Below are 24,361 nucleotides of genomic sequence, written 5' to 3' on the forward strand. Positions count from 1 at the left end.
TTTTAATATACCTCCACTTTTCTACTTTATTGTATAATTGGTTCATATGTCTGTATTCTCTAATAGAAGGTGAATTCCATGTAAACAAGAGCTTTGTTTTTGATCTTTCCTCTTCAGTTTGGTACACAGTAGGTGAAAATGAATGTTTAGAAATAGATTAATTAAATAAGGTAAATAAATAAATAAATATAAACTATTGTCCTGATTATGAATCCCCTTTTAAAGATTAGGCTCAAGTTCAGTCTTAAGAACTTCATCTAAGAATCCTTCTCCAGGCTGGGCAGGGTGGTTCACACCTGTAAACCCAGCTCTTTGGGAGGCCGAGATGTGTGGACCACAAGGTCAGGAGTTGGAGACTAGCCTGGCCAAAATGGTGAAACCCTATCTCTACTAAAAATACAAAAATTAGCGAGGTGTGGTGGCGGGCACCTGTAGTCCCAGCTACTCAGGAGGCTGAGGCAAAAGAATCACGTGAACCTGGGAGGAGTGAGGTTGCCGGGAGCCAAGATTGTGCCACCGCACTTCAGTCTGGGTGACAGAGCGAGACTCCGTCTCAAAAACAAAACAAAACAAAAAAAGCCTTCTCCAATTGCTTTAGACCACCATCGCAATGCTATATTGAGAAGAGGGCATCTCTTATAGTTAGTAGGACACAATTCAGCACTTAATACTCTTTATTTCACCAATGTTAGCTGTCCACCCAAGGAGATGACAGGGATAACTAAATTATAGATCAGTTCTTACAGTTTTCTTTTTTTTCTTTTTTTTTTTGAGACAGAGTCTCACTCTGTCGCCCAGGCTGGAGTGCAGTGGCGCGATCTCGGCTCACTGCAAGCTCCGCCTCCTGGGTTTATGCCATTCTCCTGCCTCAGCCTCCTGAGTAGCTGGGACTACAGGCGCCCGCCACCTCTCCCGGCTAGTTTTTTGTATTTTTTTAGTAGAGACGGGGTTTCGCCGTGTTCGCCAGGATGGTCTCGATCTCCTGACCTCGTGATCCGCCCGTCTCGGCCTCCCAAAGAGCTGGGATTACAGGCTTGAGCCACCGCGCCCAGCCTATTTTTCTTGTATTCTCTACAATACTTAGTTATGGACACACCCTCCACAATACTTGGGCCAATATTTATTCAGAGAAGGTTCTGACAAATACTTCATTCATTTATTTATTTATTTTGAGACAGAGTCTCACCCTTGCCCAGGTTGCAGTGCAGTGGCATTCACTGCAACGATTCTCCTGCCTCAGCCTCCGAGTAGTTGGGACTACAGGTGTGCGCCACCATGTCCAGCTAATTTTTGTATTTTTAGGAGGGACAGGGTTTCACCATGTTGGCCAGGCTGACCTCAGGTGATCCGCCTGCCTCGGCCTCTCAAAGTGCTGGGATTACTGGCGGGAGCCACCATGCCAAGCTAGTTCTCATAAATACTTCAGATCAAAAGTTGACAAACATTTCCTGTAAAAGGAAAGATAATAAGCATGCAAGCGTGGCAGGTCATAAGGTCTCTGTTGCAACTACTCAATGCTGCTGTCGTAGGGCAAAAGCAGCCACAGACAATATATAAACAAATGAGCAAGGTTGTGTTCAATAAAACTTTATTCGCAGACAATAAAATTTGAGTATCATATGATTTTCATGTGTCATGGAGTATGATTCTAGCTTTTTCCCCCCAATCACTTAAAAACATAAAAAACATTCTCAGTCAGCAGGCAGTACAAAAACAAAAAGCAGGCTGGATTTGGCCCACAGGCCACAGTATGCCAATCCTTGTTTTAGATGGATCCATTTATCCATACAGTGAAATAATTCTGCTCTCATATTCCCAAACAAAACATTAACACACATATAAAAATACCTTCGTTCAGCACGCTCTTTCTTCTTTAAGGCAACATCCAAATCCTGCAACTGTTCCTCTAATTTTTCACAGAGCAGTTTCTGAAGAAGCAAAATAGATAAGGGTCATTTTAAACAACTTTTAGCAATCATTTATTACATACATGTTAACTTCATGGGTAGTGTGCTCTGAGAGCTGGAAAGGGACCACACAGTAAGTGAACAATGAAGCTTTTCTTGTGTTTAATCAAATAAAAGGTACCTCAGCATCCTTTGAACAGAAGATGAGCGCGGTACCTTTGAAATAAAGCACACGTTAAAGAAACATACAGCTTTGCCAAAAGAAACGCATTCTGTATCTATCCTACTGGCAATCATCAATGTTTAAAATAGCATTTGGTTCGATATGTGTATGCAACAGTGATTATACTTTTTAAAAAAGATTCAAAGATGTTTTAAAGGGAGAAGGTTATATGTACGATAAAACATAATGATGCCAAAAACTATTTTTTAAAAAAAGAGACTGGGCTGGTGTGAGTGCAGTGGTATTTACAACTAATTGATCACAACCAGTTACAGATTGTTTTGTTCTTTCTCCACTCCCATTACTTCACTTGGCTATCCTTAAAAAAAGAGAGAGACTGGAAAAAAATATACAAACAATGCTACACAGTTACTGAGTCAAAACAGAGCTGAAAAATGTAATTGATAATAAAACTGTGCTAAGCCACAGAAGTCCATTTCACAGAAAAATGCATAAAGCTCATTATTTAAATTAAATTAAATTTAATTTTTTGAGACAGATCTCACTCTGTCACCCAGGCTGGACTACAGTGGTACAATCTTGGCTTACTGCAACCTCTGTCTCCCATGTTCAAGCGATTCTAGTACCTCAGCCTTCTAAGTAGTGGGGATTACAGGAGTGTGCCACCATGCCTGTCTAATTTTTGTACTTTTAGTAGAAAAGGGGTATCACCATGTTGGTCAGGATGGTCTTGAATTCCTGGCCTCAAGTGATCTGCCTGCCTTGGCCTCCCAAAGTGCTGAGATTATAGGCATGAGCCACCACGCCTGGCCAAACGTTTATCATTAAAAAAAAAAAAATTATTACTACTTTTAAATTTTTTAGAGATGGGGTCTTGCAATGCTGCCCAGGCTGGCCTCAAACTCATGGCCTTGAGTGATCCTCCTGCCTCAGTCTCCCAAGGAGCTGGGACTGTAGCTATGTGTCACCATGCCTGGCTTAATCCATCTTTTTTTTTTTTTTTTTTTTTTTTTGAGACAGAGTCTTGCTCTGTTGCCAGGCTTGAATACAATGGCGTGATCTCGGCTCACTGCAACCTGTCTCCCGGGTTCAAGCAATTCTCCTGCCTCAGCCTCCCGAGTAGCCTGGACTTAAAGGTGTGTGCCACCACGCCTATATAATTTTTGTATTTTTAGTAGAGAGAGGGTTTCACCATGTTGGCCAGGATGGTCTGGATCTATTGACCTTGTATCCACCCACCTCGGCCTCCAAAAGTGCTGGGATTACAGGTGTGAGCCACTGCATCTGGCCTAATCTATCATTTTTAAGGCAAATGAACGTAGGTTTGTGAGAGAAAAGTAACCAATGAGCACAATAGCCCAGAAATAACCTGATTCTTCTGCTTCCAAAAGAAATTTGCCTAAGATAGAAGAGAAAGAGAATCTATGTTTCTCCCAGCCCTGATAATACCATCCACAAAACTACTGACAAATACAAAGTAGGCAGAAACCAAAAAAGAGGATGAAACAAAGTGATACATAGGAAGAAACATATATCTTTCCTTCTACATATCTACACTTGGTGCTTTTTGTGCTTATAACGAATACAATAAAAAAACCGTTCATAATTTTACAAAACATAGAAGGCTTCTGATAATTGCTTTGGAAAAAAAACAGAAAGGAAAACCTTAAAGCTGTTAATAAAAGGTAGAAATCTAAACAGAGGTAAATACTATTTACACATTGCTTTGAAGGTTAAAAATATTCATTCAGTAGCTATTAAACAGTTATTATTAATTTGAGTACAAACTCAAACACTAGGAAAGCAGAAGTGGGCGGGGTCTTACATGTTGGCAAGGTGGGCAGAACCATTCTCCATCTGGGATGATCATCAGAGGAGGGCGAAGGCAGGCAGTATGGTATCCACTATCGCAAGAGTCACACAGAAGAATCTGAAATAACCACACTGACGTCAACCTATGACTAAAATTAAATGACTCTTAGGTTAAAGACATTTCAATATTTCTGAGTACTATACTGCAAAGCATTCTTTATTTGCATAAAGCTAATAAATAAAAAAGCTCTGATGATTAGGGATCTGACATACCAATATTTATTTATTTATTTATTTATTTGTTTGTTTGTTTGTTTGATGCAGTCTTGCTCTGTAGCCCAGGCAGGAGTGTAGTGGCGCAATCTTGGTTCATTGCAACCTCCGTCTCCCGGGTTCAAGCCATTGTCCTGTCTCAGCCTCCCGAGTAGCTGGGACTACAGGTGCCTGCCACGACACCTGGCTAATTTTTGTATTTTTAGTAGAGATGGGGTTTCACCATGTTGGTCAGGAAGGTCTTGATCTCCTGACCTTGTGACCCACCCACCTCGGCCTCCCAAAGTGCTGGGATTACAAGCGTGGGCCCACCGTGCCCGGCCCATGCTAATGTTTTAAAAAACCTAAAAAAAAAATTAAGCTACAAAATTTAGTTAAAAATAACAAGTCCTTTCTGACCTAGAGTTAGAATCCTTTTTCATTCAGCATATAGCCATAAAGGCTATAACAACATATTCTTTATAACAAAGTTTTAAAGCTCAAGTATCAAAGACTACCCTACTACACAGAATTTTTAAAACACAAAAAATTTCCATTTTAAACAGTATTTCAATTACTTACCTGTAAGAAACACTCATGGTTCTTTTTACCATGTAAATTCAAATAAGGAAGAGAATGAGGTATAGAAAAAGAATACAACTACATTCAGAACCGTCATGATATAATACAAAGGTTCGTAACATCACTTAGTCTTACAGTTGCTTTATCAGTATCTGAGTTTAAGAGGACCAAGGTCTAAAACTTAACATAGTATGCTCGAAAATGTTTAACTTAAAAGAAAACCTTTTATTTTTAAATAATTTTAGATTTACAGAAGAGTTACAAAGATGGTACAAAGTTCTCATATACCCTTCACCCAATTTTCAACACTGTTACCTCATATAACTATGGTACATTTATCAAAATTAAGAAATTAACATCAACACTATAAACTAAACAACAGGCTATTCAGATTTCACAAGTTTTTCCACTAATGTCTTTTGTTGAGTTTGAATCTTGGATATCACATTGCATTCAGTTATGTTTTGTTAGTATCCCCTAGTACATAACTGTTTCTTGGTCCTTCTTTGTTTTCCTTGACCAACAGTTTGAAGAGTACTATAGTAGTCAGATATTTTTGGTAGACTGTCCTGAAATTTGAGTTTGTTTGATGTTTACTCATGATTAGACTGGGGTTCTGGGTTTTGAAGAAGAACTCACAGAGGGGAAGTGCCCTGCTCACTGCATTGTATCAGTGGATACATGTTATCAATATGACTTACTACTGCTGGTATTAACTTTGGTCACTTGGTTAAAGTAGTATCTGTTGGTTTTATCCACTGTAAGGTCACCTTCCACACTCTATTCTCATGATAAGTACAGCCCACACTCAAGGGTAAGGGAATTAAGTTTTCTATAAGTATGAGTATCAAATAATTTGTGGATATATATTAAAATCTCAATAGTAATAAATCAATAAATGACTTTGGGGAAATGCACTGAAATTATGCCAATATCTTCTGTCTCCTTAGAGTTCTGCTCACTAGTTTTAGCAATCGCTGGGATTTTGCTTGCAACGATTATTACTGTGGTGTTCTGATGGTGATTTTCTATCTCCCTTATGCCTTCTACATATGTTATTAGGAATTATTCTGTAAGGAAAATAAGTCCCTTCTTCCCCACATTTGTTTATTCAATTATTTATATCAATATGAATTAATGAATATTTATTTTAGTCTTTGGGTTACAATCCAAAGTTACCATTATTTAATTTGTTGTTGGAACTGTTCCAGCCATGGACACAATGGAAGCTCTTTCAGCTTGTCTCTTGTGTTCTTAGGACTTGCCTGCCTTTCCTTCCTTCCTTCCTTTCTCCCTTCCTTCCTTCCTTCCTCCCTCCCTCCCTCCCTCCCTCCCTCCCTCTCTCTTTCTCTCTCTCTCTCTCTTTCTCTCTTTCTCTCTCTCTTTCTTTCTTTCTTTCTTTTTAAAGTACTTCCTTACTTTCTGGCACTACAGGATGTTTCAGGAACATCTTGTATTTTCCACGCCAAGCCTTAGAACCAACCATTTCTTCAAGAAGCCCTAGCTCCTTTACTGGATAATGGTACTTTGAAACCAAGATCTGGATGCTCTGAAAGCTCATTGCTACTGGCAACTACTTTTCATCTCTCTCAGAGGACAGCGTTAAGAGATATATGTATGTATACGTATACACATATATCTTTCTGTGCCTATATTAAAATAAACATGGAGTTCATGCTAATATCTCTAGTTTTAATCTACCATCATAGGGTTCATCATGGCTCCTATTATCTGTGCTTTCTTTATTTGCTTAACCCTAGTACAGATGAAGTTTCTGTAATCCTAACCTGTACCATGGGTGTGGGAGGAGGCACACCATTACAATGCATCACCACTTGCTCCCAATACCCAGGGTTTGGTAGTTACATTAGGATTATACTGCCGGTATACAGTTGATTACATAGGCAATGCGGACTAACCTGGCCACCTAAATCCATTTATCACATAGTTTTATAAGACATAATCTAAATTTCAAATATCAAAATTACAGGTAAACTTTCAGAATTTATTTCTAAAGTGAAGATTGTTTCTACTCTGCAGCAAAGTTAAAGTCTCACTAAATAAATACTACCATGTAAGATTTCCAAGTCTCAGATAATAATCCATTTATTTTGACTAAAACATCTGGAAAATCCCTTAAAGTTCTATATTCATTTATACGTTTATTGCTTTTCTGCTGTTAAAGCTCAATTAAGACAAGGACCGTGTCTTTCTGACTCAGCAGCATATTCTTACGATTTAACATATAATATCTGCTTGATATTTTGACTTGACGTTTATCCTTAAGCACTTGGCATAAGAAATCTACCATATTTGGGATCTTCGGTTTCCAATGTCATTCACAATATAATTTCTGCTCACCCCATTTTACTTCTCATTTCTTCACATCAGTTCCTTACAGCAGTCATTGATGCCTTAGGTAAAATGCACTCTTTTAGTTTAAAGGGACATTAGAAAATGGTAAGGAGAGAACACAAGTGTTGCTTTTTTTCTTGATTTAGAAGGCAGAAAAAGACTACTATCTCAAATGTCCTCTTGGCCTTTCTCTGTATAAAAATATTGATTTAACTTGCATAGACCTTGATGATCATAAAATGCTTAGAGGAATCTTCTCAGCATAATTTCAACATCTATTCTTCTCAGAGCTCAAGTCATTCACTAGTTTTTACTTGAGCCCTTAAAAACTATTGGGTTATGATAAACTTCATTGATAACACATTTAGTTTCCAGATACGATATTAACAGTAAGAAAGAAAAGAGTAAGTGAACCAGAATTAACTTTAACCCAGCACATAATATGTATCAGAAACGGTGCTAGGCAACTTTATATGAGCTGTTAAAAAAACGCCCCTCAGAAGTATGTGGTGTGAGTCACACCTTACAATAAAGAAATCAAAATATAGAGAAGATAGCTCCTGATAAGTGGTATCCTGATAAGTAGGATCTGAATTCAGGATGTCTGGCCCTATGCTTTTCCCATCACATCATAACGCCTTGCAGGAAAAAAGAGCCTGGAGAACCACTCCTTAGGCATTTTCCAAACTTTAGAGGATCTCAAATGTTTCTGGTCCACACGATTCTACTCAGGTAGAAACATCTTTCTTTATATTTTCTTCTACTTAATAGCTGGAGTTTGCCTTTAAAGTAAAATCTATTCAAAAGAACAGCACAGGTACATAGAATTAGGTATAACAAGGCTATCTCCTCAACAGACTCACTTATGAACTGCAAATTATATATATATATTATATATATATAGATATATATATAAAATAGATTAGATATTGATTCTCCTGATTCAGGAAGCCTTTGAAGCACTTACTTCCTGGGGAAAAAAGCTCCCTATAAATGCAGTACGATTCTTTTTGGAATATATCTGGTCTATGATTTATCTCTTATAAATTAAAAAAAAAATTTTATGTTAAAAAAATTTTAGTGGGTATATAGTAGGTGTATATACTTATAGGGTACACGTGATGTTTTACTAAAGGCATCTAATGAGTAATAATCACATGGGGTTACTAGGGTATCCATCAGCTCAAGCAATCATCATTTCTTTATTTTAGAAACATTCCAATGCCGCTCTTTTGCCATTAAAAAAATTTAAAGCCCTACTACATTACTACTTGACTTACATATTTTTATAGGAAGGCAGTAAGACCTTCAGGCCTAATTTACTTAAAGCTGGCACTTCAAAAATATCATTATAAAGTTACCTATTTATCTTACCTATTTATCTATCCAACCATCCATGAGACAGGGTCTTGCCACGCTGCCCAGGTTGCATTTGAGTTCCTGGGCTCAAATTCTACCTCAGCCACCTGAGTAGCTGCAACTACTGGCATATGGCCACCATGCCAGGCAGAAATACCATTATAAAGTAATTTAAAGAGAAAGAAGAAAAACTTTAAAAGAACAAACTAAAAATACTTGAATACATTCATCAATTTGTGAGAAGAGATTGAGCTGTATTATTATGTAGAGGAAATATCAATGTATAAGCTAGGTAGAATGAAAGTAGGATCTTGATCGCTGGCCCTCCTAGAATTAGGTTGTATGAGAAACAGAAATAAAGGTTGCTCTGTAGCATACAAGTTATCATTAAGAAATTCAAACCATGATAAAACCCAGAAGAGTTAGCTGCTCTGGGCAACCTCACCATGTCTGTGATATGAGTATTGTTCATTTATATCAGGTACATACAAGCTCAGGATGGTTTGGAAGGCCACATTTTTTGCACGGTTCATCATCATCTGCTAGGATGGCTTCTTCACTTTCCTTTTCCTCTCCCTCTTCTGAGGCTGCGGATGATTTTTCACTGTCAGACCCTTCACTTTCGTCATTGCTGGAGTATTTCCATCTGCCACGTGTCCGAGAACCAGTCCATCGAACTTTGCCTTTGGGTTTTACCTTGTATAAAATAAAAAATTGGGATAATTTGATCTAAGAATGTCTTTTAAAAATCTCCTGATTCCATGTCCATTGTATAATATTCAGCCAATATACCAAAAAAAGGAGAAAATTATTATCATCTCATCATCAGATATAGCTATGGTTAAATTTTGGTATATATTTCCACTATTTTTTCTAATTTTTGTTTTCTTTTTTCTTAAAATTGAACTATAATGAACATTTGGTCTTATATTTTTCCTAGTCATATTCTCCTAACATTACTATAAATGCCATTACATAACTGTTTTTATCTAATCCTCTACTAGACATTTAGGTAGTTGTTTCCCATGTTTTTCACTTTCATCAACAATGTACTGTATCTTTATAAATATTTTTACACACATCTCTGTGGTTAGGATAAATTCCTTGAAGAGGATTCTGGGTCAAAGGTCATGCACATTTTAAATACTTTATAAGAGAGCGATGATTATATTCTCACATATTTTCATGTAAAAATTTAAAATCCTGTATTGGAGATAAATTTTAAATTTTAAATAAGCCAGAACTGCATTAAAAAAATCTTGACAAAAAAATATATACATTCAGAGAACAAATTTACAATGTGATTAACAGCTTTTTATTGTTTAGTTCTTTACTCTTTCAACTTGTATTTTAGTTTACTCCTACACTATAGGTCTCCAGCAAAGAACAAAATTAATTCTAACAACAAAAGAGGAAACTTAAAAAAAAAATCACTAAAAATTCAGTATTTCAGGGAACACAGGATCACTTACAATGAAAAACAATCTGATTGTTTAAATAAATTAAAAAGAAAAGTAGCAATTTTGATTATGAAAAATTCCCATAGACTAGCAAAAGACTTGTAAAATATTTTGCTTAAAATAACAGGGTCATAAAAAAGGTTACTCTGATGAGTAACACCAATATTAATGAGTAAAATGGGGAAAATAGGCACTGTCATACACTGGTAATAAGATGCTATATTAATGGGGCCTTTTTGGAGGACAATGTGGAAGTAGCTATCAAAACTTAAAATATACATGTCCCTTGACCCAGCAATTCCAATTCTAGGAGTCTATTCTAAAGAAATACTCACTCATGTCCAAAAGGATCTTCAATGCAGCACTGCCTGTAATAGTGAAAAATTGGAAACAACCTAAATGTCAATCAGTAAGTGAGTGGTTAAATAAACTGAGGTATATCCACACTATGGAGTACTGTGTGGCCATTAACAAGCAAAAGTATACTATACTGACATGAAGAATTCAGAGACACTTTAAGTGAAAAACTCACAGAAAAATGAACATATTTGATCCAATTTTTAAAAATAAGTACATATTTATGAACATCCACATAAATGTATGAAAAAGGACTGGAGGGCCGGACGCGGTGGCTCATGACTGTAATCCCAGCACTTTGGGAGGCCAACGTGGGCGGATCACCAGTTCAAGAGATAGAGATCATCCTGGTTAACATGGTGAAATCCCACCTTTACTAAAAATACAAAAATTAGCTGGGTGTGGTGGCTCGCACCTGTAGTCCCAACTACTTGGGAGCCTGAGGCAAGAGAATCACTTGAACCAGGGAGGCAGAGGTTGCAGTGAGCCGAGATCGTGCCACTGCATGCCAGCCTGGCAACAGAGCAAGACTCTGTCTCAAAAAAAAAAAAAAGGACTGGAAAGATACTATACCCCAAACTGTTAATAGTGGCAATTATCCCCAAACTGTTAATAATGGCAATGGGGAATTCTCATTCTATAATTCTACAGGTTGGAATTATTTGAATAGTTAACAAGGAGAATATATTTCTATACTACTTTTAATTTCTTAAAAAAGTTAAAAGATGACAAGAGTATAGAGTATAAGAGTATAAAGTCTGAAAAGGTATCTCAGAGGAAGAAAGACACTTTTTCAGTTGTCTTTGATGACTAAGTTTTAGACAAAACCAAAAAACCTATGAACATATAGAGACAAATATTTTTAATTAAAAATTAAAAAAAGTAGAAGTTTTACCTTGCTTACTTTAGAATTTGTATCCTTCTCTGATTTTTTCAAAATTTCCTTTTTGTCAGTTTTTTGCAAAGCTGTTGACTCTTCCTCCACCTCATCTTCTCCTTCCCCTCTTTTTTTATCAGCCTTCTGATCTCTGATCTCAGCCACTTTTGCAGTGGGTCTAGATATTCTTGGAGATCTTCTTAAAGTACGACCCACATTTGTTTTCTCCTCTTCCTTTTCTGTCTTTTCTTGCTTATTTTCTGGTTCTAGAACTTTGGGGGGAGAATCAGTCTTCTTTTTCCGACTTGATATCCTGATTGTTAATTTGATGCCTTCTTTCTGCCTTTCAGAGGTTATCTCTGTATTTTCTGAGACAGTGGTTACTTCTTCAGGAACCAACTTATATTTGAATTTGCTTTTTTGCATAGAACCCTTTGTCTCAGAAGGCTCCTCTATGCCAGAGGTCTGGGCATTGTCCAGATTATCCATTTCTACCTTTGTGAACTCAGAATCCTCTTTTACGGTTTCTAGGTCTACTTTTTTCACAGACTGACCACCAGCAGTACCTGTACTCTGGCATTCTACCAATTCTTTTTCTGAAGCCAGTCTCTCACAGTGGTCAATCATATTAGATGGTGGAGAAGTTTCAGCTGCCTCAGGAGAGCCAGGCTTTTCTGACTCTAGAGTACTCTTTGGAACTTCTTCTGGTATTGGACTCAATCTTTGTGTGTCCTTATCAAGGAAAGTCTTTTTGGACTTCTCTAACTTTTCAAGACATTCTAGGATTGGTGAACGCTTATCCTTCTTAGTTTTGGGAGACTTTTCTTCAACTTTCATGGTACACGACTCAGTTGTAGATAAAGCAGTTTTTAAAGAGAGATCTTTTGCCATCTCAGAAGACCCAAGAGAAGTTTCCATTTCTGGAGGACCGGGTTCCTCTATTTGTGCTTTTTGACTATGGATGTCTAAGACTGATATTGAACTATCTGCATCTTTCCTCAAAGGGGCTGTTTCTTTCTCCAGCTCACCTATATTCAAACTCATTATGACAGAATTTAAGGATTCTGTTCCATTTCCCTCCATGACGATATTTCTGTCCTTAGAGGGGCTATAGCTCTCTTCTTTTGTCTCATAAAACTTTGTCTCTATTGGTTCTGTCTTAAAATTTGGAGCTACCCTTTCGTCACTAACTTCTCCATTTACCAGCTGTTTCCCTTCATAACCCAAAGCGGTGATTGTAGAGATCCTTTTACAAGTCTCTTCCTCTTGTTTAATTTCATCTTTCAAAAACTCTTTTGTTGGAGTAACTGATTTACACAAAGGTCCCTTGACTGGACTGTCAAAATCATCACTCAGTTTAATTTCTCGTTTTTTTAGTGGTATCTTGGCCTGCTGGTCATTTTTAAGTTTCTCAGTTTCTTCAGTAGATTTCTCAGTAATTTCGTGAGAAAATTTAATATTGCCACCAAATTCGATCCTTTCAAGCTCCTGCGCCACTGGCCTCTCCATGCTACTTTTGGTATCTTTAGGATCTGCTCTACACTCCTTCACTTCAACTTTAATGGGTTTGACATTTTCCTTGAAGGAATCACTTTCTTCTTTGATAATCTTTTTTTCTTCATTTTCTGGCAAAGGTTTTTCTAGCTTCACTATGACTGGCAGTTTCACAAGTTCCTTTTCATCTTCTTTTTCTTTTTTCACAGTAGTCTCTTCTAGAACATTGGCTGTAGAACGGTTTTCTATATCCATAGGCTGCTCCTCACTTTTCATCTTTTCACTTTCTTTCTGTTCCTCTAAAAATCAGAAAAAGTTTAATTACATGAATAGAAACTTTCAAGGCTATAAAATGTAAGTCTTAGTATAATGTATATTTCCATTTAAAGTTTCTATTTTAAAAGAGGTAGCCTTTGTCATTGGATATTTGACAATAAAAAATAAAATCTGACAATGAAGAAAATTATAAAAATGTTGAAATACAACTTGTAGATATTAAAAAACATATTTAGAAAAATTTAGGTTTCTGATTTTTACTTTTTGTTTCAGTGTTCTCAATGGATTGCAAATATTTATGCAGTTCAAATAATTCATTCAAATTCAAGAGATGGCTTAAAAACATAAAATTGAAAATGCTACATAAAACATTTCCAAAAGACCATATTTGTTTTACAAACTGACAACTGTTCTTTTTCGCAAGTCACTGAGCACTTCATTTCACTTGTACCAGGAACATGGCAGTAGGAAAATGAAAAATATAGAAAGACAAAAAGCCCGTATCCTATTACCCAGAGGCAATCACTAGTAATATTTTAGGTTACTTCCTTCTGGTCTTGTATATTTTTCACTAAGTTGGTATCATGTTGCCTCAATTTATTCGTTGAAACACTGGCACTTTCTTATGATACTAAATGCCTTTTATAAAAGTTGAGTTTAATAATTACATAACAATCTTCAATGTGATCATATTACAACTTACTTTATCAAATGCCACCACTGAACATTTCAGAAGTTAGTACTATACAAAGAAATTGTTTAGATTTATCTGTCAATTCTTCTTTATACCTTATTGGCTATATATTTTCAACTTTTATGGAGTACCTAATACTGGTGCAGATTTAAACATAACCAAAGCTATATTCAGTAAATAGCATAATCTCTGAATAGGATTATAGAGGTTACATTACAGAATATATTAACTACTAATTTTACTTACATTTTTAATCCCTTCACCTTATCCTTGCTACTGAAAAACCTAATTCTAAACAAAGTTTTACTAAGATATAAGTTTTTTTCTAAAAATTTTGAAATGATTCGCATCAAATTGATAAACCAGTTAGGATATATTTCATGGGAATAATGGGATGGAAAGAAGTGAGAAGATAAAGTAGGATATGTTTTTTGAAATGAAAATTTAACATTTCATTAAAAGTGAATATTTTCATTACAAACCACCGTTTCTTTTATGTCCAATGATGTTGCAAATAAAAAAGCCAAGAACCATTTAGAACCATTCAGGGTCTGAGAGTTAAGCAACTGTAATCAGTATTTCTTCCTTCTTTACAAAGTCAGTGCTGTAGGGAATGCTGCTAAAATATTTCAAGAGATGACAGCAAAAAAAAAAAAAAAAAAATTTAATTCAAAATATAAAATAGTTCTACTACAGCATAAATAAGGTAAGAAAAAAACAGAAATGACAGTAATTACCTAATTTGTATGTTTTCTCTTTCCCACTGATAAAACAGGTTTGATAAATTCTCATTTAATGAGATTAGCTAGTACATCAGGAAATTTAACCAAATGAACACCTTATTTAACAGTTAAAATACTGATTACTATCTTTAAAAATAACTTCAACCGCCACGTGCAATGGTTTGCGCCTTTAATCCCAGCACTTTGGGAGGCCAAATTGGGCGGATTGCTTGAACTGAGGAGTTTGAGACCAGCCTGGGCAGCATGGTGAAACTCTTGTCTCTATAAAAAATACAAAAAGCTGGGGCATGGTGGTGTGTGCTTGTAGTTCCAGCTATTAGGTAGGCTGAGGTGGAAGGATCACTGGAGCCCAGGAGTTCAAGGTTAACCCTGACCCCTGATCATGCCACTGCATTCCAGCCTGGGTGCATTCCAGCATCGGTGACAGAGTGAGATCCTGTCTCAAAAAAAGAAACAAACAAACAAAACAAAAAAAACTTCAACCCAATACTAAGTGTGCGCTAAACACAAGTTAGTATTTTTTATCTCTATTCTGTGGTTCAGAAAGTATCTAAAGATCTCATCATGACCCTGATCCAATGTAAAGTAAGTTTCTCAGTTTCTTCAGTAGATTTCTCTTACGTTTTCATTCGCAGGTAACTGATCTTGGTTTGAGTAATAACACAGCAAAATAAAACAAGAAATGACATTAGGTTCAAGATTCTTCTCATGTTAACTAATGCATCTTTGGATGTGTCACAAACTCACTGATCTTTCTTCATCTATAAATAAAGCAGCTGGACTAAATAACCTCAACTATTGTTCTCCACTGGTGTTATTTTTCTTTTATTCCAAAAATGTTAAATTCTTGGGTTTTTGTGTATTTGGCTTGGTTCTTTTTCTTTTCTTTTCTTTTTTTTTTTTTGAGACGAAGTTTCGCTCTTGTTGCCTAGGCTGGAGTGCAATGGTGTGATTCGGCTCACCACAACCTCTGACTCCTGGGTTCAAGCGATTCTCTTGCCTCAGCCTCCCAAGTAGCTGGGATTACAGGCATGAGCCACTATGCCCGGCTAATTTTGTATATTTAGTACAGATGGGGTTTCTCCATGTTGGTCAGGCTGGTCTCGAATTCCCAACCGCAGGTGATCCGCCCACCTTGGCCTCCCAAAGTGCTGGGATTACAGGCGTGAGCCACCGCCCTGGCCGGCTTGGTTCTTTTAAGAAAAAAAAATGACAACAATTAATATTCTAGCTCCTCTAAATTAAATAAATACGTTTCCAAAATAGTACAGAGAAACGAAGAACTAGGACAGAATATGAACCTTTAAGCACTATAAAAATTAGTGAAAAGGTCAGTGACACAAGGATTTTCCCAAAGTTTGTCAAAAGAAAGTTGTAAAAGAGCACATAAACGAGTTTAAGAGGCATAACATTTGAAGTGACCAAAGGAAAAATTCACTCCAAAAACTGAACACAGCATCACATTTCTTCACAAATGAGGTGACTCAAGAGAAGTTGTATCTACTGTGGGTTTTTAAAAGTGATTCATTCATTTACTCAATAAATATTTATTGATCACTATTATGTGCTTTCTCCACCACCCCTAGCAGAATCACTCTGTAATGATACATTGAATATTCTATATAAGTTAACAGTAGAAGACACTACGAGTTGCCTGCCCATTATCTATTCTCCTCTTCTTTCTTACAAACAGAACGAATTTTGTTCAGGAAGGCACTTGCCTCCTCAAATACCTTAAAGCTGTGAGTCATGTGATCCAGTTATGACCAATGACATGCATGAGGAAGTCGTGGGTGAGAAAGGAGTCAGCTGACTGGTGCCTTTTGCCCTTTTCCCTTCTTTGGGTCCAGATTCTATACACAATACCTGGAGAAGGAGCTGTGATCCCAGCTACGTGGGAGGATTGCTTGAGTCCAGGAAGTCAAGGCTGTAGTGAGCTATGATTGCACTACTGCACTCCTGCTGGGGCGACAAAGCAAGACCCTGTCTCAAAAAACAAAAAACAAAAAAACAAAAAAACCCACCACACAAATAAAATGTAGGATATACAAGTGTTTTATACTATTTTTTATTTGAACTACTTCACTACAAATTAAGACTCCTGGCCAGGTGCGGTGGCTCACGCCTGCAATCCCAGCACTTTGGGAGGCCAAGGTGGGTCGCACAAAGGTCAAGAGATTGAGATTATCCTGGCCAACATGATGAAACCCCGTCTCCATTAAAAATACAAAAATTAGCAGGGTGGGGTGGTGTTGGCCTGTAGTCCCAGCTACTTGGGAGGCTGAGGCAGGAGAATGGCTTAAACCTGGGAGGCAGAGGTTGCAGTGAGCTGAGATTGCCCCACTGCACTCCAGTCTGGCGACAGAGCAAGACTCTGTCTCAAAAAAAAAAAAAAAGAAAGAAAAAAAGAAAAAAAGAAAGAAAGAAAAATAAGACTCTCAAAGAGTCAGAAAAACCTTAACGCTTTTGTGTCACCTCCACCTTGGCCAGCTGTGGGACCTTTAGAAAATTACTTGAAACTTTCTAAGTCTCTTTAGACTCTAAACTCTTTAAAAAACTGAAACATAAATATCTATACCTCAAGGAGTAACTGTGAGGATTTTTTTTTCTTTTTATCTAAGGGGAATTTTTGAAAATGGAGCATGCAAAGTACTTTTACATAGTACTTGGGAGCTATTATTAATTACTTGGCCCGTCTTTTTACCACAAACTTCAGCCACATAGGAAAATTGTTTCCCAAAGCTGCCATCACTTTTTTGTTTTACTCTGTTAACTCTGCCTAGTAAGCAATTGCTATTTTGTACCTTTTAAGATTCCTCACTTTACTAATTTTTTTTTAACTTTTACTTTAGGTTCAAGGGTACGTGCACAGGTTTGTTACACAGGTAAATTGCGTGTCACCAGGGTTTGACATACAGATTATTTTGTCATCCAGGCAATAATAAACATAGTATCTGATAGGTAGTGTTTTGAACCTGATCCTCCTCCCACCCACTTTCCTAATTTGTAAAACAACTAAAATAACAGGCACAATCTGGGTTGCCAATGATTGCATACAATACTACATATAAGGCCTTCAGAAGAGTAATACCAGGCAAGCACTCAATGTTTGCCAATATTATCATATTATAGGCAAGATCTTACCTCCTTCAAGCCCAGTTAAAATATCACTCCATTTTATAATTTTATCTGATCCTTTCCCTATAAAGAATTAACGGCTCCTTGTCTTGTGTTTGCACATTGCTTTATACAGACTTCTATAATAGCACTTACTGCCCAGAATTATAATTCTTTATTTACAAACCTATGTGTCCTACCAGTCTTATGAACTACTCTGGGGCAGAATCATGGATTATTCACCTGCAGTAAGACACTCAAACATGTGCTGACTAAATTCAATAAACTGAAATGGCAACAAATTCTAGTCTAAATGCTGGCAAATAACATCAATACTTTTCATGAGGTAGCTTTTACTAACAGGGAGTCTTATGTAGACTGTAAAGCAATATTTAATTAAAAATTCTATGAAGGATATTTCACCAACTTACAAAGTGAGATTTGGGCAAGGACATGACACATTTAACAGATGCTAAGGTATACTGCACTGAAGGATTAATAAATGCATTTACTTAAAAGATCATTTAAAATATAAGCTAAAACTAAAGATCCCAAAACAAAATTAGCCATGGATGTCAACCAACAATACAACGGCTGAAATGTTCAAACTCCACTAGTAATCAAAGAAATTAAAATTCAAAAAGCAGCGAGATTTTTAATTTAACCAACCAGCAAAGTTTTTATTTAGTCATAATGTTCAAAGCTTCTAGATATGGCAAAAGGAATTATGCTCATACATTGGTAGTATTAGCATAAATTAGGTAAAACCATTCAATAACTATTCAATACATATTTACTGAGTGCTTGCTTTACACCTGGAAACCTCATTAAAGAAATTTTCAAAGACAGGGAAACTATCATGGTAGCATGTTAAATGCAAAAAGTAGAAAATAAAACTGCATTTTTCATGTAATCCTAATTCACATAAATAAACCAATAAATCTGTAATCATGCCTAGAATAATGACTAGAAAGAACAGAACACAATGTCAACAGTATTGTTGCATCTTGATAATAGGATAACAACCAATTTTTATTTTTTGCTTTACACTTTCCCAAGTTTTCTATAGTGAACATGTAATATCTTTTTAATTACATAAATAAGAAACCCAGTGTGTTTAATGCAGGGAGTGGAGTGACAGGATCAGATCTGCACTTCAGAAAAGGTACCTTGGGCCAGGCATGTTGGCTCACGCCTATAATCCCAGCACTTTGGTAGGCCAAGGTGGGCAGACTGTTTGAGCCCAGGAGTTTGAGACCAGCCTGGGCGACATAACAAAACCCGTCTCGACCAAAAATAATTAGCCAGGCATGGTGGCGCACACCTGTAGTTCCATGTAGTTCCAGTTATACTAGAGGCTGAGGTGGGAGGATCACCCGAGCCCAGGGAGGCTGAGCCTGCAGTGAGCCATGACCACGCCAGTGCACTCCACTCTGGACAACAAAGTGAAACTCTGTCCTGAAAAAATCCCCAAAATCAAAAAAAAGCCAGTGATATCTATTTTAAGTTAAGGCCAATCCTTACTTAATGTTTTGCATTTCATATCCTCTAGCCTACTCAGAAAGAGTTTTAATCAAAGTTTCATCATCTCACTTGTTTTAATGAGCTCTCACTAGCTGTAGTATTGACAACAGATTAAAGTGAATGATGACAGAAACAAGAATAGTTAAAGGATTATTGCAAGATAACTAATTATAAAAACTCTTCATGGCCATTCATATTGAAAACCAAAATTCTCAATAAACCACAAGGCCCAGTACAACTGGCATGTCCTTCTCCCCACTCTTCCAGAGCCTTACCTGCCCAACCTCTTTTTTCCCCTATTACAAATAGTCCCCACTCATTCTGCTTCAGCTATATTGATAACTTTGCTTTTTCTATGAAACAGATCAGCAAAATATTATTAGCTTCCCAAGCCATGCAGTCTGTCACAACTACTTAAGTCTACCATTGTAGTGAAAAAGGAGTCACTGACAATCAAATATTAAATGAATAAATAAAATTTAATTAATAAAACAGGTAGCAGGTCAGATTTGGAAGATAAACCCTGGTCAATCTTTGCTCTAACATAGTAAGTAAGTAGGCTTGCCCCACCTCGGGGTCCTGCCTGTTTTTGTCAGCATAAAAGTCCTTTTTCTCTGGTATTTGCATGGCTTGCTCTCTCAGATCCTTTAGGACTCTACTTAAGTACCAACTCTTCAATAAGTCATTTTCTAGCAACTCAGTCTAAAATTATGTCCCACTTTCTTCCCCAAATTATTTTCCCTCTATACCTCCTTATCACCATCTATACTGTATATTTTATTTACTAATCTTGTTTATTGTTTGATAATTACGACATGTAATCTCTATGATGGGAAAAATTTGATTTTTTTCACGGCTACATTCGCAATACTGAAGATAGTGCATGACAAATTGCACATACTCAATAAATATTTGTTGACTGAAATGAGTGAAATATGACAGGTGAAATATTACCTGTGTCTAAGAGTATATTTCTGCAATTGAAGTTTTGTTTGCCAAAGAAACTTTCACCATTTTGAAAATGTCAACAGACTTAACAGTTTCCAAAATGTGTTCAAATACTGAAATTATCATTTGATACTATCAAGATGCACATAATGGAAAATTTTATGCAAGCTGCCTGCACCATTTCGCTGTATGATAAAGGGATCTGAATTTGTGCCAATTCTTTTTTTAAATTTTTTTTATTTTTAGACAATGTCTTGCTCTGTCACCCAGGCTGGAGTGCACTGGTATGATCATACCCTACTATAACCTCAGACTTCTGAGCTCAAGCGACCCTCTTGCCTAGGCCTCCTAAGTAACTGGAATTATAAGCAAGCGTCATCATGCCAAGCTAATCCCAAAGTGCTGGGATTACAGGCATGAGCCACTGCACCTGACCAGTGACAATTCTTTTATAACTTTAAAATTTCATGGTACTTACTTGACAAAGGTATCAAGAATTTTTTAATGATTAAGTATAGCAAAGAAAATCACACAAAACAAATGCATAGCTTAATACAGTAGAAGGCAAAAATGAAAAAGAAATTTAGCAGCTACCCCAAGGGAGCTACACGTGCCTTTTCCAATAATAATTCTCTTCTTTGGAAAACAGTATGGCGATTCCTCAAGGACCTAGAACTAGAAGTACCATATGACCCAGCCATCCCATTACTGGGTATATACCCAAAGGATTATAAATCATGCTGCTATAAAGACACATGCACATGTATGTTTATTGCGGCACTATTCACAATAGCAAAGATGTGGAATCAACCCAAATGTCCATCAGTGACAGACTGGATTAAGAAAATGTGGCACATATACACCATGGAATACTATGCAGCCATAAAAAAGGATGAGTTTGTGTCCTCTGTAGGGACATGGATGCAGCTGGAAACCATTATTTTCAGCAAACTATCGCAAGAACAGAAAACCAAACACCGCATGTTCTCACTCATAGGTGGGAACTGAACAATGAGATCACTTGGACTCGGGAAGGGGAACATCACACACCGGGGCCTATCACGGGGAGGGGGCAGGGGGGAGGGATTGCATTGGGGGTTATACCTAATGTAAATGACGAGTTGATGGGTGCAGCACACCAACATGGCACAAGTATACATATGTAACAAACCTGCACGTTATGCACATGTACCCTAGAACTTAAAGTATAATAAAAAAAAAAAGAAATTACGTAAACCCCACAATCCATAATATAATGACACATTTCATTTTCAAGCCAAGTTAGAAAAATCTAAAAATAGGCTAATGGACAATAACATTAAGGAATCAACTGTTCAAAGTACAAAACTCTAAAATAGAATCTTGGAAGAAAATACTGTTATAAAAATATTGTTTCTAAAATCAATGTTATTTTATGACTATAAAATTCTGTTAAAAAAACATTAAAATTGTGTTTTAAGGTTAAAAAAATTCTCTTCTTTACCAAAAATAACTATTATTCTGACTTTTTTAAATTAAAATTTGTTCACAAGTAAAAATTGTATATATGGCAGACAAAATTTGTTGACAAGTAAAAATTGTAAATATGGCAGATGTTTTGAAATATAAATACAGTGTAGAATGGCTAGATCAAGCTAGTTAACATACATATTACCTCACAATATAATTTTTTTTTGTAGTGAAAACACTTAAAATCTATTTGGCAATTTTAGGCATACAGTGTTACTAACTAGTCATCACATAGTACATATCTCTTAAACTTATTCCTTATTTTGTTGATAGTTTACTTTCACAAGTTTATTTTCTTTTTAAGGATACGTTAATGTTATCCCCTCTATCCCTTGTTTTTCTTGCAATTTATTTGTTCAAGACACTAAATCCACTGTCCTACAGTTTCTAGACACTGCAGACTACATTCCCATGTTCCTCTGTTTTTTGTTTATCCTGTGAATCATCACTTCAACAGATTCAGGTTCAATTTCTGTGACAAAACTACTTATCTGGTGTTGGGGAGTTCTTTATTAACAGGCATATGATATCTGGTTATTTCTCTTTTTATTAGCAGATGTTGATGCTCAATATAAAATCTTTTAACTTATTAGCGATTTCCAAATGATGACATTCCCATTCAATCATTCATTCATCTGTGACTAGCTGGAATACTTTTATAAAAACAAGAGTGCTTTACTCATTTACTATCTTGTTACACAGTGGTAAAGTTCATATACAAAAGGAAGGATAAGTGTTTGACTCTTTATCTTGAGTCATTTTAACACGACTTTGATAACCTCCTTATTACCTGGAGTGACAAGATGATTCTGAGCTTATCATGCTGCAGAACTGAAATCAACCATTTTTCCGATTTTTAAATTGGTTTAGTTTACTGGGAAGTTGTATTTCAAGACCACAATCTGGGCATTGAGGATGCTCACAGGTACTGGGTTGACCAATGTTTCTAAGCCTTTTTAGTAAACAGGGTTAGGACACACACACACACACACACACACACACTTTCAACTAAAAAAAAAAAAAGGCAAAACAAAACTCATGAGTTCATTCTGATAGTTCGTGTTTTCTTAACCTTTTCTAGCTTACATATTATTTGCTTTTCCCCCACACTGAAAATCCTGGTTTTCAAGGACACAGATGATACAGTAGGTGGCTGGGTGCAGTGGCTCACATCTGTAATCCCAGCACTTTGGGAGGCTGGGGCGAGCAGATCACAAGGTCAGGAGTTTGAGACCAGCCTGGCCAACAAGGTGAAACCCTGTCTACACTAAAAATACCAAAAAATTAGCCGGGTGCGGTTGCAGGTGCCTGTAATCCCAGCTACCCAGGAGGCTGAGGCAGGAGAACTGCTTGTACCCTGGAGGTGGAGGTTGCAGTGATCCCAGATCAAGCCATTGCACTCCAGCCCAGGCAAGAAGAGCAAAAAGTCCTTCTTAAACAAAACAAAACAAAAAACGAAACAGAAAAAAAACTTCAAGTGCACTCTCACTCTACTTTTCCTAATGTTAAGAACTTACATAACTAGAGTACAATTACCAAAACAGAAAATTAACATTGGTAAAATACTATTAAACATATTTTACTCAAATTTCACCAGTTTTCTTTCAATGTCCTTTTTTATTCCAGGATCCACGTCTCAGTGTATTCTTTTTCATTGGTCTCCTCCAACCCTTAGTCTCCTCCATTCCTCATTCTTTTTTTGTCTCTTCTGACCCCGACACAGTTATTCTGTAGAATATCTCTTAATTTGGGCTTGTTTGGTGTTTTCTCTAGATTAGATTGAGGTTATACAATCTAATGTGGAATTTTTTGACAATAATTCCACAACAGTTATGTTGTGCTTTGTATAAAGAGTTACATGATGTCAATATACCTGGTATGGTTTGGCTGTGTCCCCACCCAAATCTCACCTTGAATTGTAATAATCCCCATGTGCCTAGCGCAGGGCCAGGTGGAGATAACTGAATCATGGGAGTGGTTCCCCTATACTGTTCTCGTGTAGTAAGTAAGTCTCAAGAGATGTGATGGTTTTATAAACGGGAGTTCCCCTGCACAAGCTCTCTTGCCTTCTGCCAAGACATGCCTTTGCTTCTCCTTTGCCTTCCACCCTGATTATGAGGTCTCCCCAGCCATGCAGAACTGTGAGTCCATTAAACTTCTTTCCTTTATAAATTACCCAGTCTCAGGTGTATCTTTATTAGCAGCAGGAGAACAGACTAATACAACATCTTACTGGTGAGGTGAACTATTTGGTTAAGGTGATGTTAACTGGGGTTATTTCACTGTAAAATTACCATTTTCACCTTTGTAACAGTTAAATATCTTGGGGGAGATAATTTGAAATTATGCTAATATCCTGCTTCTAAACAAACTTTCACCCAGTAATTTTAGTATCTATCAGGGATCTTGCTTGCAACAATTATTACTGTAGCATTTTTTTAATGGTGATTTTCTACTTCCCTCATTACATCTACATGTTTTAACAGATGTTCACTTGCAGAGAAAAGATGACCCTTCACTTTTATTTATTTATTCAAATTGTACTCATATAAGTCTGAACTCATAGATACTATTCTATGGATTAAAATCTATCTATCTTTATATATTTTGTTACTAAAACTCTTACTGCTTTCAATATTGGGAAACTCCTTCCACTTGGCACCTATGTCCTAATGATATGCCCAAATCCCTTTTTGAGCACATCCTTATTTTCCAGCATTACCAGACATTCCAGGCTCATCTTGTGTTTTCCCTGCTTGTTCTTGGGATCAATCTCTTCTCTAAGGAGCTCTGGTTCCTCTTACAGGAGAATGACATTTTGAAATCAAAATCTGGAGGCTGTGTTCATTGTTACTGGGGTGTCACTGCTCTTAGATTCCTCTCATAAACACAAATATGCAGGTATACTAAC

At 36.6% G+C, this 24,361-nt stretch overlaps 1 protein-coding gene across 1 annotated transcript in view; it reads right to left on the bottom strand.

The window, feature by feature from the left end:
- The window catches only part of RSF1 (remodeling and spacing factor 1), a 159,646-nt gene that overhangs the window by 24,978 nt on the left and 110,307 nt on the right, over positions 1-24,361 (bottom strand). The window contains exons 6-9 of the mRNA XM_023209328.2: positions 11,164-12,938; positions 8,941-9,147; positions 3,917-4,021; positions 1,849-1,928 (exon numbers count right to left, since the gene is read on the bottom strand). Of these exons, the coding sequence (XP_023065096.2) occupies positions 1,849-1,928; positions 3,917-4,021; positions 8,941-9,147; positions 11,164-12,938 (2,167 nt within the window). The remainder of the gene's footprint in view (positions 1-1,848; positions 1,929-3,916; positions 4,022-8,940; positions 9,148-11,163; positions 12,939-24,361) is intronic.

The sequence above is a fragment of the Piliocolobus tephrosceles genome, chromosome 13 (assembly GCF_002776525.5).
Source record: "Piliocolobus tephrosceles isolate RC106 chromosome 13, ASM277652v3, whole genome shotgun sequence".
NCBI classification, from domain to species: domain Eukaryota; kingdom Metazoa; phylum Chordata; class Mammalia; order Primates; family Cercopithecidae; genus Piliocolobus; species Piliocolobus tephrosceles.